This window comes from Trichosurus vulpecula, chromosome 2 (assembly GCF_011100635.1).
Source record: "Trichosurus vulpecula isolate mTriVul1 chromosome 2, mTriVul1.pri, whole genome shotgun sequence".
In the NCBI taxonomy this organism is placed as follows: domain Eukaryota; kingdom Metazoa; phylum Chordata; class Mammalia; order Diprotodontia; family Phalangeridae; genus Trichosurus; species Trichosurus vulpecula.
Genome location: NC_050574.1, coordinates 42,168,955 through 42,184,340, shown reverse-complemented (window position 1 = coordinate 42,184,340; position 15,386 = coordinate 42,168,955). Strand labels below are relative to the sequence as shown.

The 15,386-nt window shown below is 56.1% G+C and overlaps 2 protein-coding genes across 9 annotated transcripts; one reads left to right on the top strand and one right to left on the bottom strand.

Moving 5' to 3' along the window:
• Nucleotides 1-2,008: 2,008 nt before the first annotated feature.
• On the bottom strand, nucleotides 2,009-6,453 carry LOC118838819 (phospholipase A2 inhibitor and LY6/PLAUR domain containing). 4 transcript variants are annotated; one of them, XM_036746184.1, is made up of 7 exons: nucleotides 6,301-6,453; nucleotides 5,842-5,931; nucleotides 4,721-4,801; nucleotides 3,810-3,926; nucleotides 3,139-3,291; nucleotides 2,527-2,670; nucleotides 2,018-2,269 (listed from the first exon to the last, which is right to left on the bottom strand). In XM_036746184.1, exons 2-7 carry the CDS (start codon nucleotides 5,873-5,875, stop codon nucleotides 2,091-2,093), a joined length of 708 nt encoding a protein of 235 aa, XP_036602079.1. In that variant the 5' UTR covers nucleotides 5,876-5,931; nucleotides 6,301-6,453; the 3' UTR covers nucleotides 2,018-2,090. The 4 variants fall into 4 exon arrangements, with proteins under 4 accessions (XP_036602080.1, XP_036602079.1, XP_036602081.1 ...); XM_036746185.1 differs by lacking the exons at nucleotides 5,842-5,931; nucleotides 6,301-6,453 and adding an exon at nucleotides 5,220-5,332 and having other exon boundaries at nucleotides 2,009-2,269; XM_036746186.1 differs by lacking the exons at nucleotides 5,842-5,931; nucleotides 6,301-6,453 and adding an exon at nucleotides 5,220-5,264 and having other exon boundaries at nucleotides 4,721-4,821.
• Nucleotides 6,454-6,621: 168 nt separating this feature from the next.
• XRCC1 (X-ray repair cross complementing 1) lies at nucleotides 6,622-15,280 on the top strand. 5 transcript variants are annotated; one of them, XM_036744558.1, is made up of 17 exons: nucleotides 6,622-7,084; nucleotides 10,544-10,636; nucleotides 10,944-11,054; nucleotides 11,353-11,511; nucleotides 11,717-11,794; nucleotides 11,869-11,974; nucleotides 12,352-12,482; nucleotides 12,662-12,782; nucleotides 12,860-13,085; nucleotides 13,165-13,281; nucleotides 13,406-13,466; nucleotides 13,959-14,088; nucleotides 14,230-14,284; nucleotides 14,359-14,495; nucleotides 14,671-14,761; nucleotides 14,897-14,972; nucleotides 15,073-15,280. In XM_036744558.1, the coding sequence occupies exons 1-17, from the start codon at nucleotides 7,034-7,036 to the stop codon at nucleotides 15,184-15,186; spliced, it is 1,857 nt and encodes a 618-aa protein (XP_036600453.1). In that variant the 5' UTR covers nucleotides 6,622-7,033; the 3' UTR covers nucleotides 15,187-15,280. The 5 variants fall into 5 exon arrangements, with proteins under 5 accessions (XP_036600453.1, XP_036600456.1, XP_036600454.1 ...); XM_036744559.1 differs by having other exon boundaries at nucleotides 6,796-7,084; nucleotides 11,872-11,974; nucleotides 15,073-15,270; XM_036744562.1 differs by lacking the exon at nucleotides 6,622-7,084 and adding an exon at nucleotides 7,165-7,186 and having other exon boundaries at nucleotides 15,073-15,270.
• The last annotated feature ends 106 nt before the right edge of the window (nucleotides 15,281-15,386 follow it).

Genomic DNA, 15,386 nt, shown 5'->3' with positions numbered 1-15,386 from the left:
CTCCCCCATTAGACTGTAAGTTCCTTGAGGGCAGGGAGTTTCTTTTGCTTCTTTATATATCCCTGTCACTTAGCACCGAGCCCCCATCCCCGTTGGTTGGTTTGTTGTCCTTCACTCTTGAAGAGGACCAAAATGACATCACTATACTTGAGTCAAGATTCACCTGTGGCTGATCAGGCCAATACAAGCTCAGGTGCCTAATAAATGTTTATTGACTTGAACTAAACAATGGCCACTATAGATTATCCATTCCTCCAGCACACTGTATTCTTTCTTCGGCTTTTGGTGGTGGTACTCTCTCCTGACACTCATTCTAGATCAGCCTTGCCCTCACACCCAGCAAACCGGCTTCTTCTCTACTCACACGGCCACCACCCTAGTTAAGGAACTCATCACACCTCTAGCAACCACCTCCTAAGTGGTCCCCTCACCATAAGCCTCCGATCATAGCCATCCCTTACACACCTGCCAAAATGATATGCCCAAAGTTCAGGGTTCTCTCTTACTCAGAAAACTGCTGTCACTTTCTATCTCCTCTGGGGTCAGACACACACTTGCTCTGACAGGTATTTAAAGCCTTTCCCAACCTGGCCGCAGTCTGCCTTTCCAGCCTTAAAACATTCCTCCCCTTCAAACACTCCACAATACAAACAAACAGATGTTGTACGGCATCCCACATCTCCCTGTGTCTTCTTCCTTTGTGGTTTTATGCAGGCTGAGTCCTTTGTGCTTGGAATACACTGCCTTTCTCCCCTTTGCCTCTTATAATAACATTTATGTAATGCCTGCTAAGTACCTCCCTTGATCCTCACAACCAGCCTGAGAGGTAGGTCTTATTATTATAATCCCCATTTTACAGTTGAGGAAACTGAGGTAAACAGAGGTTAAGCAACTTGCCAGGTTCACACAGCTAGTAAGTATCTGAGGCAGAATTCTAACTCAGGTCTTCCTGACTCCAGGCCTGATGGTTCATCTTAGAACTGCAGAAATCCTTCAAGGCTTACCTCTAATGCCACTACCCAGGTGAGGTCTTTCCTGATCTCCTCGGGTGCTGCTGTGTTGCCTCCAATCCCACCTCCCAAATATTCCCGGATAGAATGTAAGCTCATCGTGGGATTGCAGGCACATTGTTGTTCAGTGATATCTGACTCTCCATCTCCCCATTTTGGGTTTTCTTGGCAAAGATACTTGAGCGATTTGCCATTTCCTTCTCCAGCTCATTTTCCAGGTGAGGAAACGGGGGCAAACGGGGTAAAGTGACTTGCCCAGGGTCACACAGTTAGTAGGTGTCTGAGGCCACATTTGAACTCAGGAAGATGAGTCTTCCTGATGCCAGGCCTGGCACTCTGTGCACTATGGCGCCACCTAGCTGCCCAGCTACAGTCACCTAACTGTACCATTCTGCCCAGGTTTCCTCCCCTTGCCTCTCGTTCTTGTGCTCATCCCCAAACCCTTCGGATTGAAGGGCAAGGCACGGAGGCTTCTTTTCCAACTGATCTCCCTCATTTGAACAAAAAAAAAGTCACATAAAATTCAGTGTAATTCTAGTGGCCAAGCTTAGCCTCCAAGAAAGAGTTGAAAACTGCATCCTTTTTTGCAGAGGTATGGTGAGGAAGAATACATACACGGTCAGACATCGTTGACGTGTTGGTTAATTTTACCAAACTGTTGGTTTTTTTTCCTCTATATTATTCTGTGTGACAAGGGCTGGATCACTGGAGAGGGTAGAGGGAGGGATCTATTTGGAAATGAAATGCGAAGGTATTAATCCTCCTCCTCCCTTCCCCCAGCCCCAAAGTGGAGATAGTATTTGGACTGCAAGAATATTCTTGCACTCTTCTGGTCCTCAGGATCCAGGGACCGAGATCATCAGAGTTCAGCGAGCCTGGAGGCTGCGTCCGCCAGGCTCAGACCTGAGCCTCTGCCCCAAGTCTGCCCACTCCCTTACCCACCCCACCCCCGTCCCCCGTGATGCACTGACTCCCGGGGGACATACGCAAAGTTGACTCTCTGGGGGAACTGGTTTAATTTGGCGATAAGAGGACCTCGATGGTGAGGATAGGGTTTGGAATGGGCTCCCGATGCAATGCTCAGTGGACTGAGACGGCAGATTTTTTCTCCGCCCTGCCAGGGGGTTGGGGGGCAGGGACACAGTCGGCCCTCCGAAGTTCATAGGTGTAAGTCACCGAGGGCACCTCAGTACCAACCTGGGCGTGGCAGGCGCTCTTGGTGGCACATCCACGGATGGCAAATTTGGTGTTGATGATGCCTGGTGGAGGTGGCCTGGGGTCAGCCCCTGACCCAGGGGCACTGCGCCCTGTCCCACCCTCTCAAGGACCCATGCTCCCTTATTCTCCCTTCCAGTCACGGGATCAGGCTGCCTGATTTTCCCTGCCTACTTAGGGACTGGGTCCTGATGCCCCAGTTCCCTCAGCTACCCAGTATCCTGGCACCTAGACACGCCTCGCTCAATGACCTAGACCCCGTGTTTCCTCCCTCCCTCCAGAGGTCCCCGAAGCTTTTCACCTGTCTGCACGGTCCCCGAGAAGTAGACGCACTGTGTCTCGTGCCCCATGCACTGGACCACCTCGTCCCCGGAGCAGGTCTCTTGGAAGGCAGCCATACAGGATGGGCAGCGGAGTCCGTTCAGTGTGCTATTGTTCTTCGGGGCTGGGGTAGAGGGAAGGAAAAGATTGCATCTGCCTAGGGATGGGCTCAAAGCCAGAGGGCTCCGAGGGAAAGCGGAGAGGTAGGAGGGAGGGGCCCATTAGCTCAGACCGAGGGGGCTGGCATCCAGGAATACTGGATGCAGGAGGTGGGAGGTGGGAGGTCGGAGAGACAGGCAGCTTGGACAAAAGTGAGCCGACTCTGGGGAATTCAGGTCGTTGGGACACGCGGGCTCCGAAGGAACGGAATATCTGGGGCCACAGAGATAGAAGGGTACCCTCCTGGAGTCTGGAAGTGAAGAAGGAAGAGCAAGGCTCTAAGAAGGTCCTGGTGGGCAAGGGCGATGACTTGGAAGACGAGAAGGAAGGAATGGGACATTTGAGAGGGTGTGGGAGGCCGTCAGGCAGAGCTTTATGGGGGGGGGGGGAAGCGGCCGCGGGTGGGGGAGGGGAAGGGGGGAAGGGTCCGTACTCGGGATGCTGGCCTGGTTACAGCGGTCCTCCTGGCAACAATGTGAGTTGGACACCATATGTTCCTCATGCCCCAGAGTGACGGAGATGAAGCCCGAGTAACAGTCCTTGTACTTCATGCAGTTTTTGGAGGTGTACAAGGACTCTTTGCCCCCTGCGGGTGAAGGGAAAAAGAAGTGTCAGGAACCCTCACCATCAGCCCAGACACACACACACACACACACACACCCAGAGAGAGAGAGAGAGAGAGAGAGGGATCACATGTCCTTAAGGTGTCTCTCCCCTAGCTGGGGAGCAGGAGAAAGACGCTGGGTTTGTCCCATGGATCTGGCTTCAAATCCCAGCCTTGCCCACCTATTGCCTCGATAGCCTGGAACCTAGTAGGTGCTTAATAAATGTTTATTGACTGACTTTGGAGAAATCACTGGGCCTCAGTTTCCTTTCCTGTAAAATGAGCAGGGTTGGAAATGGAATAGGTGGCCTCTAAGATAACCTCATGGTGGTCACCTCCCCCATAGTTGTGACAGCTTCTTCTCTACCCCCATACCTATGTTATAGACCTCCATACCAATTTTAGTCACTCCCCCAAAGCTGTAATGTCATCCAACACCTGAGATGATCTTCCTTCCCCCCCCACCCCATCCCACCATAGCAGCACCCTTCCCCCCATACCTGTGGTGGACAACCCCACAATGATTACACAGGCATCCTTCTCAGCCTCACAGAGCTTCAATTTGCCGGTGCAGGAGGGTCCTGATTCCTTACACACTTCACAGTACAGAGACTGAGCTGGGGGGAAAGACTGGGGCATCAGGACCCCTGGGTCTCTGAGGAGGCAGAAGCATGGGCAGCAAGAGACCGGGATCTCTGAAGGGATGGGGTGGGGGGATTAAGAACCCTGGGTGCTGAGGGGGCATGGATGGGGGATCAGGACCCCTGGAGATCTGGATGACTGAGTTCCTGTGATGACCAGGTCCTGTGACCTGGGTGGAGCAATAGAGGAGACCCTGGACACTCACAACCAAACTATCCCCTGGCGGCAGGAAGCCACTCAGTCTGAGGCTGCATTGTGTAATTACATGGCTGGGGACGCCTGAGACCAGAATTGGGGCTGGGATGGGAGGGAGATGTTGTTAGACATTGGAGGGCAGGTATTTCTTTTAGGTTGGGGGAGGGGGCAGCTGTCAAGAACTCGGTAGCTAGTTCTACTAGCCATTCTTGTTAGCTCAAGGGAGCAACCTAGGGGGTCCAGGAATAAGGTACCTGAGAGCATGAATGACTAAAATGCCTAGGTCCCCAGGGTTCTGGTGATTTTGAACCTAGTTTCCTAGCTCCCTGAGGGAATGGAGGACCCAAACATTTGTCTTTCCATAGGTGCTGGAGGCTTAAATGCCTACATGCCAGAAACTAAAGGGGCTTCCCCTGCAGGATAGAATAAAGAAGCCCAGAGACCTGGATCCCAGTGAGAAAAACATGTTATGAAGTTACTTTCCTGGGACCCTGGAACCCTTGCTCACTGCTATCCCCTCCCCGAATCCTAGAGTCCAGGACGCCCAGCCCAGGGGTGCTGGGGTGACACTCACCAAGGGACAAGAGGGTACAGAGCAGGCTGAGGGCCAGCAGGCCCAGCTGAGGGCTCCTGGTGATCCTCATGATGTCTGCTCCTAGATCAGGGCCCACGGGCCTTATAGAAGGGTAGGGACAGGGGGCAGGGCCAGCCCAAGCCCTGCCCCTCCCCCCAGACTGGTCCAAATTACCAGGATTATTTTAGAGGATCCTGGGGCCCATGCTCCCTCCTTCCTCCCCATCCTTGGTCCATCTCCTACCATACAGGGTGGCAAAGCTTGGGGGGAAGAGGCTAGTGTTGGGAGGAGTCAAAGCCCCAGGGTCCCTCCTTCTCTTCTGACCAGCTTTCTTCAGACGGCTCCCTAGTATGACTCACACCCTACCCTGCCCAGCTTCTCCACCCAGCTTTCCCTCGCCCAGCTTGTTCCTACACATTGCTGTGGGGGCCAGGATGTCTGGGTCCCTCCTCCCCCAAGACCTGCTCACACTCCTGCCTTTGTGTGCAGGCTTCTTTACCTGCCGCCCCCAGACCTGACCCCTCCCAGCAATGGGCAGGGCACAAGTCCCTGGGGGAGGTGGGGACAAGGGGAGTCCCCAGTCACTTCACAGAATCCTCCATTGTCAGAGCTGAAAGGGACCTTGGGAAACGGAATGGCAGAGGACCCTAGAACCTGGAATGTCAGAGGTGGAAGGACCCTTAAAGGTACAATCTCCTTATGTTCTAGATGGGGAAACAGATAACTCTCAGCAGACTCCTTCCTGTCTCAAGGCTTTCGTTTTTCCATTTGTTGGAGAGATAAACTCTAAAATCCCTAGCAGCTCAAAATCTATGATCTCCTAATTAAGATGTCAGCCTGGGCTGGGGAATCCTACCTTCTGATGACTTTTCCACCCACTTACTGTCACTGCCCTGAGCAAATCACACCCTCTCCTTCCCCTCAGTTTCTGTATCTGTCCCTCATGAAGCTGTTTCAAGAAAAGAGCTTGTAAGCTTGGAGAGACCCAAGTGACTAGGGGTCCTTTGTCTCCCATAGCAACATCTCTCCCTCCCCCCCCCCCCCAGGTGTCTGAAAACAGGAGGGGAAAAGAAGATCTGCAACCAGCTGGGGAAAGGGGCCACTCACACATGGAGGAGTACCTGAGAGCCTTCCATCAGAGAATTTGTCATCCATGGATGGGAATTTTGTGCCCTTGACCAATCATCCCTGCCTCAGTTTCCATCAGACGGCTAGAGCCAAGAGCAGCAGAAGATTTTCCAGTGATTCACCAGGCCAAGGAACAGGGGTATGACCTCTGGAAGTTTTGTTCCTCAGAGGGCATCTTGCCCTTGAAAAAGTGGCAGAAGTTGGGCCCCCCCTTCTCCTGGAAGCCTTTCCTGATCCTTCCCCCAGGATTACTTTGTATGTATTGATTTGTGTCCAAGCCGCATCACCAACAAAATCTCCCCAAGGCAGAGTTCAGGGGGTGGAGAAATGGGGGCCGTGAATGGTATAGCCACCACCCTTAACTGAATAGCCTGCCATGTAAATAGTCTGTCGACAGACCTAGTGCAGGGTGGGGAGGTCCTGGGTTCTAGTTATACCCTTTGCTGTGTCACCTCGGGTAAGTCGCTGCCCCTCTCTGGGCTTGAATCCGACCACGTGGGCTCAGCTCCAGGCGCCTGGGCTAGATCTGAGGCTGCCTGGTTTTAATGGAGCTCGGAATGGATCTGCGTGGGCCCACCCACTCTATACCTGCAAGGATGCTTCCAAAACTGGGCAGGCCTGGAGTGCAGAAAAGCCAAGAGGGGGCGCCCTCGGACAACGCCACCCAATGGGAAAGGAGAACAGGGCTGCAGTGACCAATGGGAATGGGCTCCAGAGCCCGGGAGGCGGAAAATGAGGAATACGTCATGGTGACCTCCGGAGGGCGGGTCAGCGAGAGGAAGGGCTAGAGAGGTCATAGAAAAGGGGTGGAGGCAAGGTAGGGTGGCCATAGAGAGAAGCGGGTAGAGAGACCACAAAGTCTGGCCATTGGAGGAACAGCCCAAGGACTGGTGGAATTAGGGCGTCAGCCCGGTCATGGGGCCGGCTTAGAGCCAGGACAGGTCATAGAGAGAGAAGCCTAGAGTGGACACGGGAGGGCGGAGCCGACCACGGGAAGCCGGGGAGCGCGGCTGGTGCGCCTGCGCGGCTGCAGGGAGCGCGCGCCGGACTTTGAACAGAGCCGGGAGTCCGCGCGCCTGCGCACTAGTGCTGCCCTGAAAGAGCGGCCTCCTATTTCCCAGGCTCCGGCCTGGTTCAGAAGCCTCGGATTCTGAGGTCTTGTCCTGCCTGGCCCCTGGTCCCACCATGCCCGAGATCCGCCTCCGCCACGTAGTGTCGTGCAGCAGCCAGGATCCGGTGAGAGAACCGGGGGAGGGGAGGATGCCTGGGCTTCTGCGGACTTCCGGTTACGGAGGACCGGGGGGAGGGACTTCCGGTTATCTATGGGACTACCTGGAGGTATCTAGAGCAGGCACTTGGAATTGTCTAGAGGAGGCACTTGGAAGAGTCTAGAGGAGGCAACGGGGGGTGTCTAGAAGAAGCACTTGGAGGCGTTTATGAGGGTGTCTATAGGAGGCACCTGGGGGTGCCTAAAGGGGTGTCCATAGGAGGCACCTGGGAGTGTGTGTGTGTGTGTGGGGGGTGTCCATAGGACTCACCTGGGTGGGTGTCTTGAGGAGGTATCTATAGGAGGCACTTGGGGGTGTCCGGGGGGGTGTCCATAAGACGCACCTAGGGGTGTTGGGCGGGGTCTATAGGAGGCCCCTGGGGGTGTCTATGAGGGTGTCCATAGGAGACACCTGGGGGTGTGGGAGGATCTGTAGGAGGCACCTGGGGGTGTTGGGGTGGGGGGGTGTCTATAGCAGGCACCTGGGTGTGTCTATGACATGGGTGTCCATAGGAGACACCTAGGGGTGTCTGGGGGAGGGGTCTATAGGAGGCTCCTGGGGATGTCTGTGTGTAGGGGGGGTGTCTATAGGAGGCACCTCAGGTGTCGGGGTGTCTAGGAGAGGCACCTCAGATGTCCATGGGGACAGCCTGGGGATGTCAGTGGGAAGCACCTAGGGTTTCTATGGGGTGTCTTTGGGATCCCCCCGGGGGTGTATATATGACATATTTATCATGTCTATGAGGGTTCCAGGAATGTCTGTAGGAGACTTCTTGGGGCCTAATGGGGATATTTAAGTCCTTTTTGTGGACAGTGGCTATGGTACCTCCATAGAGGCTTCAGGAATGACGTTATTGTGGGATGCTCTAGGGGTGCCCATAGGGGACATTCAGGACTTCAGGACAGACATCCATGGGAGGTTCAAGAAGGCCTGGGAGTGATGTCTGGGGGTCTCCGCGGGTGTCCGTGGACTCCCTCTGCCCTCTCTAGAAGGTGGTGATCACAAAGAGCCAGCCTGGCCTCTTCCAGGACAGGCCAGAGGGTTGCTGAGAGCAGGCCTGAGTCTTCCTAGGTTTGGGTAAAGCCTCTGCCAATCTCTGCCACATCCTCGCCTGCCTCGAGCGGCCTCAGAAGGGGCTGAGTGGTCACCCCCCGCGGACCGTCCTGAGGGTGGTGTAGCACCTGGGGGAGCTCCGGGGTTGGGGCTCTTTCAACATTGTGTTAATGACTTTGGTCAAGGACCGGCTGGTATTGTTGATTGTCGGGGCAGAGGGATGGTTAACACTGGCCATCAGGAAAGACTCAGAGAGTTCCTGGGGCAAGACCATCATCTGAATCTAAGGGGGACCTGCCCATTTCTTCAGTGCCTGCTAGGTGCCAGGCAGGGATGCGAATGCAACGAATGAACCATCCCTCCCCATAAGCAGCTTATGTTCTAGTGGACGTGTAGTTTGTCTGAATAGAATAAATATCAGTAGGGATACATGTGAAGCCATCTGCAGGTCCCAGAGGCCCTAAGCTGGGCAGCAACTCTTCTGAACACTGATGAAAAGTTCACAGCCTCCTTGGAAGGCAAGAAAGCAAGTGTGGTGATCTTGGCCTGGTGCTCAGGAAGACTGGGCAGGGCCGGCAGTGGCGGGAGGAGGGTCCTGGGGAGGGGTCAGGGTCTGGCCTGGTGCACAGGAGGACTGGGCAGGGCAGGCGGTGGGGGTGGGGGGTCCTGGGGGGCAAGCAGGGTCTGGCCTGGTGCAACTGTTTATCTTCAGGGTGGTGGTTTGTTCTGGGCACCCCAGCCGAGGAAGGACATAGATGAGTGTCCACTAGAGGGCAGCCTGGAGGCAAATTGGAACTGTAAGAAAAGAGACCTGTCCAGGAGGGAGGCCTAGGTAGGCGTGTTTAGGACTATCTCTAGACAAGCTTGACCCTGGGGCAGAATAAGTTGCCAGGATGGACATTTCCACTTCCTGACCATTGGAGGTGGAGAAAGACGGAGCAGGCTGACCCAGAGAGTTGGGGCTCCCCTTCACTGGAGGTCTCCTGGGGAGAACTGGATGGCCACTTGTTGGCCCCATGAGCTCAGGACATTTCTGCTCAGGTGTAGTTTTGGACTAGGCAGTTCCTTCAGCCCCTTCAGAACCTGGGGATTCTATGATGCTGGCCTGGTGCAGTGGCATCTCTTGGGGATGCATCAGAGGTGGGCAAGGGAGTCATGGAATGTCCTAGTGGGCTCCAGGTATGTCTGTGGGGGACATTTGGGGGCCCTGCTGTGAGTGTCTCATGGGGTCCAGATGTTTGGGGGTAGGGGGGCAGAGGGTGTCTCCAGAGGTATTTGTAGGAGATACGTTGGAAGGGGTTAGCCTGAAGTTATCTATAGGAGCCATCTTAGGATGTCCATAGGAGACGTCTGAGAATATCTATGGGGGCTGAGGATGTCTGTGGGAGAATATCAAAGCTATCTGCCGGGGGTGGGGGGAGGACACAGTCTAAGATTGTCCCTAGGAGATTTCTGGGCTGGCTCAAGGGTGCTTCTGAGACTATGGCTAGGATACATCTAGGGGCATCTGTCAGGGCTCCCCAGGGTGCTTAGTGCAGACATCTATAAATCTGGGGGGGAGACGTTTTGCTGAAGGGGCTTTTGGTTGTTTATAGGGGATACAAAGGTATAGAGGATTCCTAACATCCCGCAGTGTCTGGGGGAGCTTTATTTGTTATCTGTAGGGACAAATAGAAATAGTTCTCAACCGAGGCTTCTGTAGGTTTTCAGACTGTCTCTAGATGCCATCTTGGGGGATCACAAGGGAATATCCAAGACTAGCTGTGGGGAGCTCCCAGAGATATCTTTTGAGGAGCCCCCAAGGATGTCTATAAGGGTCCTTCAGAAGTGTCTATGGGGTAATTCCAGGAGCAGACATCAGGATATCTGGGAGTGGATCTGTGAGGGGTGTTGGGTGGCTAGGTCCATCGGAAGGAGAGCCCTTGGCAAGATGAGGAGTGCCCAGGTCCCCTGCTCTCATTGCTAACCCAGCTCCAGAGGACTGGAAAGGGGTGGGGTGGCTGGTCTGGACCCCAGGGGGAGGGGGCCAGAGAAGTGCTGATCTCTCAGAGCTTTGGGCTCACCTCCCTTGCCCCACCCCCACCCCCCCAGTTCTCCAGACTTCCAGGCAGCTAACGAGGTGAAGTGGATAGTGATGGGTCTGGAGTCAGAGAGACTTGAGTTCACATCCAGCCTCAGATACTTGCTAACTCTGACTCAGGGCAAGTCATGTAATCTGTTTGCCTCAGTTTTTCAACTGTGAAACCAGGATAATAACAAGGAAAATACCTCCTTGGATTCTTAGACTCCAGCAAGATGGGGTTTGTAATTAGTACAGGGCCTGGCACAGTGTAGGCATTCAGTAAATGTTTGTTCCCTTCTCCCTTCCTTCCAGACCCATTCAGCTGATAACCTCCTGAAGGCAGATACCTATAGGAAATGGCGCTCTGCCAAGGCTGGGGAAAAGCAGATCTCCGTCATCCTGCAGGTGACCTTGGCATTTGAGATCCCTCCCCCCCCCCCCATCCTCCCAGCCCACCACCAGCAGCCCTCTGCCATCACTCCAGCCAGCCAGGTCTCACTGGTCTTGGCACCCTCTGTCCCAGACCTGTCTCTAGGTCTCTGTCCCTTCCCAGCCTCAACCCCACGGCCTGGCCTAGGAGTCAGGACACTTGGGTTCAGCCATTGTGGCCCAAAAGAGACTGCTGCTAAGGCCTTTCCAGACCTGGCCTTCTGCCCCTGATGTGCTGAGGGTCCCCCCAGCCCTGATGCAGCTCACCCTTCCCTCCCCACAGTTGGAGAAGGAAGAGCAGATCCACAGCCTAGACATCGGGAACGAGGGCTCAGCCTTCGTGGAGGTGCTGGCGGGCAGCTCAGCAGGTGGCAGTGGGGATCAGGACTATGAGGTAAGCAAAGAGGCCTGTGCCAGGCAGCCAGCCTGGTTGAGCTCCCCTTCTCTTGGGGGCCCTCATCACCAAGCCTGGCAGTATAGCCTGCTCCAACTGGAGAGTCCCCCACAGGAGGACCGCTCACCCCGTGCCCACCCGATGGGGGCTTCCCGAAGGCAGGGCTTTATCTCTAACCTGCCATGAGGTTAGAGCTCCATGTGTGTGTGTGTGTGTGTGTGTGTGTGTGTGTGTGTGTGTTTGTGTGTTTGTGTCTGTGTGTGGTTGTATCTCTCTGTGTTTGTATCTGTGTTCCCAGGTCCTCCTCGTGACCTCTTCATTCATGTCCCCATCTGAGAGCCGTAGTGGGACTAACTTGAACCGGGTTCGGCTCTTTGCTGCTGACAAACTGGTTCGGGCCACGGCTGAGAAACGCTGGGACCGGATTAAGATCGTGTGCAGCCAGCCCTACACCAAGGTCAGGAGCTGAGCTCCCAGACGCCTGGGTCCTGGCCTGCAGGGCACAGGGGACAAGAACTGGGGGCCCCAGGGGATCAGGGGAAATGCCTGGGAGAGTGGTTCAAGGGCTCGCAGCAGGGCTCTCCCCCCAGCTTCCTCCATCCACCACCCCAAGTCCGTAGGATGGAGGAGCTCAAGCCTTGGACCTCTCTACACCCCCCCAGGACTCTCCCTACGGCCTGAGTTTTATAAGGTTGCACAGCCCCCCAGACAAGGAAGAGCCTGGGAGCGCCGCTTCTCCAGTGAGTAGATTCCACTTCTCTGTCTTCTGCTTCGGGCTGGGATGCCTCCTCCCCCTAACCTTGCTTCTTTACAGAAGGTGACCAAGTTGGGAGCCTTTCGAGTGAAGGAGGATGATGAGACCAGCAGCTCCCTGAGACCTGGGGCCCTCTTCTTCAGTCGGGTCAGCAAGGCTTCTCCAGGTGAAATAGGACTAGGGGCCCAAAGAGAGAGACTTGCCTGGGGGCCCTTTGGAGCTCTGGGATCTGGGATCTTGGTTGCTCAGGGTGGAGTCAGGGGGCGAGGCAAGAGATGGGGAATCAGGACATCTTTAAGACATCTCCTCAACTCAGGAATCCTGAGTGAGTGGGGCTGGGAACCTGAAGCCTGGACAAGTGCTGGGGCCCAGGATGCTCAGCCCCCTGAAGGAGGCAGAGGCTGGAGACTCTGCTGAGACTGAGTCCCTGGAGCCCTGAGGCTGGAGGATCAAGATTCCTGGGGAGTGGGGGGGCGTGGCCCTAGGCCCTATCAGGTCCCCAGCACCCCAGAGTAGGTTCTGGAAGCTCTGTTTCCTCTACAGCCCCCACCAAAGAACAGCCAGGCCCCAGCTATGCCGCAGCCACACTGCAGGCCTCCCAGGGCTTGGCTACCCAGTCTCCTCCTCGAATATCTCCCCCCCAGCCCCCATCCTCAAGCAGAGCTCCCAGCAAGGTGAGGACCCTGGGCCAAGCAGGGGGATCAGGAGATGGGCCTCATCTCCCCTGTGGCTGGCTGGATGGGAATTGGGCTGGGGCAGTTGGGGCTGGAGACGGAGGAGGAGGGGGATTTTGCATGACAAGCTATTTCCCCCAGACATACAGTGTACCCACATACATACACCCTCTTGTCAGCCCCAAGAGTCTCCTAAGGGAAAGAGGAAATTGGATTTAAGTCATGATGAACCAGGAAGCTCCCAGAGACCCCAGACCCATCCAGCCCACCCTAAGCTACCAGTCCCCAAGAAGCCCAAAGGTGAGGCAGACAGAGGGGGACGGGGCTGGGGTCCTTGGCCCAGGGACTGAGACTCATGGATTTCTGTGTCTCTTCAGTGCCTGCTGCGGGCCCTTCTCCTGCCCAGGGCACTCCACAAACTGAAAAGAAAGGGGCCAAGGCTGGGGCCGGCGCTGGGCCTGGCCAGCTGGGGAAGGTCCTTGAGGGCGTGGTCGTGGTACTGAGCGGCTTCCAGAACCCCTTCCGCTCAGAGCTTCGGGACAAGGCCCTGGAGCTTGGCGCCAAGTACCGGCCAGACTGGACCTCGGACAGCACTCACCTCATGTAGGCCACCCCCCCCATCCCCCTCCTACTCACTTCAGGTGACCTGAGCATCTACCTGACCTCTGCCCTTTGCCCTCAGCTGTGCCTTCGCCAACACGCCCAAGTACAGTGCGGTGCTGAGCCGGGGTGGGCGAATAGTGCGCAAGGAGTGGGTGCTGGACTGTCACCGCATGCGGCGGAGGCTGCCCTGTCAGCGGTAAGGACCCTCTCAGGGCATGGCTGGGGGAGGCCTCAGGTGACTTGATGGTGAGGTTGAGGCAGGCACCCCTCTGACCTCTCACAGCCTCTGCTTCTGTCTGTCCACCTGCACCCCTCCCCAGGTACCTCATGGCAGGCCCAGATTCCAGCAGTGACGAGGAGACATCTCCTCCCACCACAAAGGTAAGGTTAATCAGAGGGCTGAGATGACCCAGCCAGCCACCCATCCCTCGCCTGCCTCCTCCTCTCCTCCTCCTCCTCCCCCCTCTGGGGCCAGAGCAAATACGGAGGAAGAGAGTGGAAGCCAGGCCAGATGAGGAGCAGCCCAAGGAGCCAGGGGTGTTTAGCCTGGATCTGAGGGGGAGAAAAGGGAAGAAAGGAGGAGAGTTGAGGGAGGGAGGGGGAGAGGAGGAGAGAGAGAAGGGAAGAAGGGGGGAAGGATGGGGGGGGGAGGAAGGAGGGAGTGGAGGGGGCAGGCAGTCAACATGGGACCTCTCTTCCCATCACAAGGGCCACTTGAGGGAGGAAGGGTTTTGTTCAGTGTAAGGACAAAGCCCCCACAGTGAGAGCCACCTGGAGGTAGGGTGGCCCTGGGTGACACCTGTCATGGCTGGCATTTCTGAGGCCCCGTCCCAAAGTGGAACGCTGTGACTTTGTCTCCTGTACCTCTCCTAGCGCCCCCAGGCAAACCACCAGCCTCCTGCAGCAGGGCCCAAGTCAGGCCCCAGAACGCCATCCCCTGAAGAGCCCCAGCCAGCCCCCAGAGGACCCCAGGAAGACCCATACATGGAGGAGGAGTTGGCAGGTGAGGCCCCAGATCCCCTATGGCAAGAAGGAGCTCTGGGAGAGAATGAGACCCAGATCCTTGAGGAAAGGGAGAGAACCTTGGGAGCCTATGCCATGTGTTTGTTGACTGAATGCATGAACCAAAGGTTTCTGCCCTCAGATGCTCAGGACAATGGGACAGAAGATTCCGGGGACACAGAGGATGAGCTGAGGAGGTAGGTGAGGTGGGACGGGAAGGGCGAGGTGGGCAAGTTCCCCGCAATCACTGGGCTCCTCTGCGCATCCCCAGGGTGGTCAAGCTGAGAGACCAGAAGCAGCTCTCAGATCCGGGGGAGAATGGAGAGGACCCATATGCTGGGTCCACAGATGAGAACACAGATGACGAAGACCCAGAACTGCCGGACCAGCCCATCCCTGAGCTCCCAGGTGTCGTCACCCACAATCCTCCCCATGTGCCCCACTCAGCCTCTCACCTAATGCCCTTTCCCTCAGCCCATGTGCTGGGAGGCCTCTTGTCCCAGGGTCTCCCCCTGCTCCTCATTCTGCTAGTTCATCTCAGCACTTCCACGGTCCCTTACTGCTCTGTCCCCCATCCCCCCAGACTTCTTCCAGGGCAAACGCTTCTTTCTCTATGGAGAGTTTCCCGGTGAGGAGCGACGACAGCTCGTCCGATTTGTTACAGCATTCAGCGGGTCAGAGTCCGGGGAGGGGGGGCAGATGTCAAGGTGGGGGGAAGGCTCCTTGGGAGGAGGGAGCAGATGGGGGGGTGGGGAGTCTGACTTTTCAAGGGTTTCCCCACTGATGTGTCTGCCTCCGGGATCCTACAGGGAGATAGAAGATTATATGAATGACCGTGTCCAGTTTGTGATTACAGCCCAGGAGTGGGACTCCAGCTTTGAGGAGGTGAGGAGCCTTTGATGCCACACCTGGGGCTAAAGGGAAGGGGAGGCGGGGCTGTAATTTGGCCCTTATCCCAGCCTGTCCTCTCCCCCCACCTCCCCAGGCCCTCCTGGAAAACCCGTCCTTGGCCTTTGTCCGGCCCCGCTGGATTTACAGCTGCAACGAGCAGCAGAGATTGCTGCCTTATCAGCTCTATGGGGTGGTCCCCCAGGCCTGATGGCAGCCCAGAGAGACAGACAGAGGACCAGGCACAGCTCCTTCCCTTCCCTCTCACCCCCAGAGTTCTAATAAAAGGCACTATTTGGAGCAGCCCCTGCCTGCCCTTCTCTGAAGCCCCCTGCTGTTGAGGGGGTAGGGTTGTGGGATCCTCAGTTTCACCCCTCATCCTGGAGAACTCTCCCTGCTTTCATGAGCTGT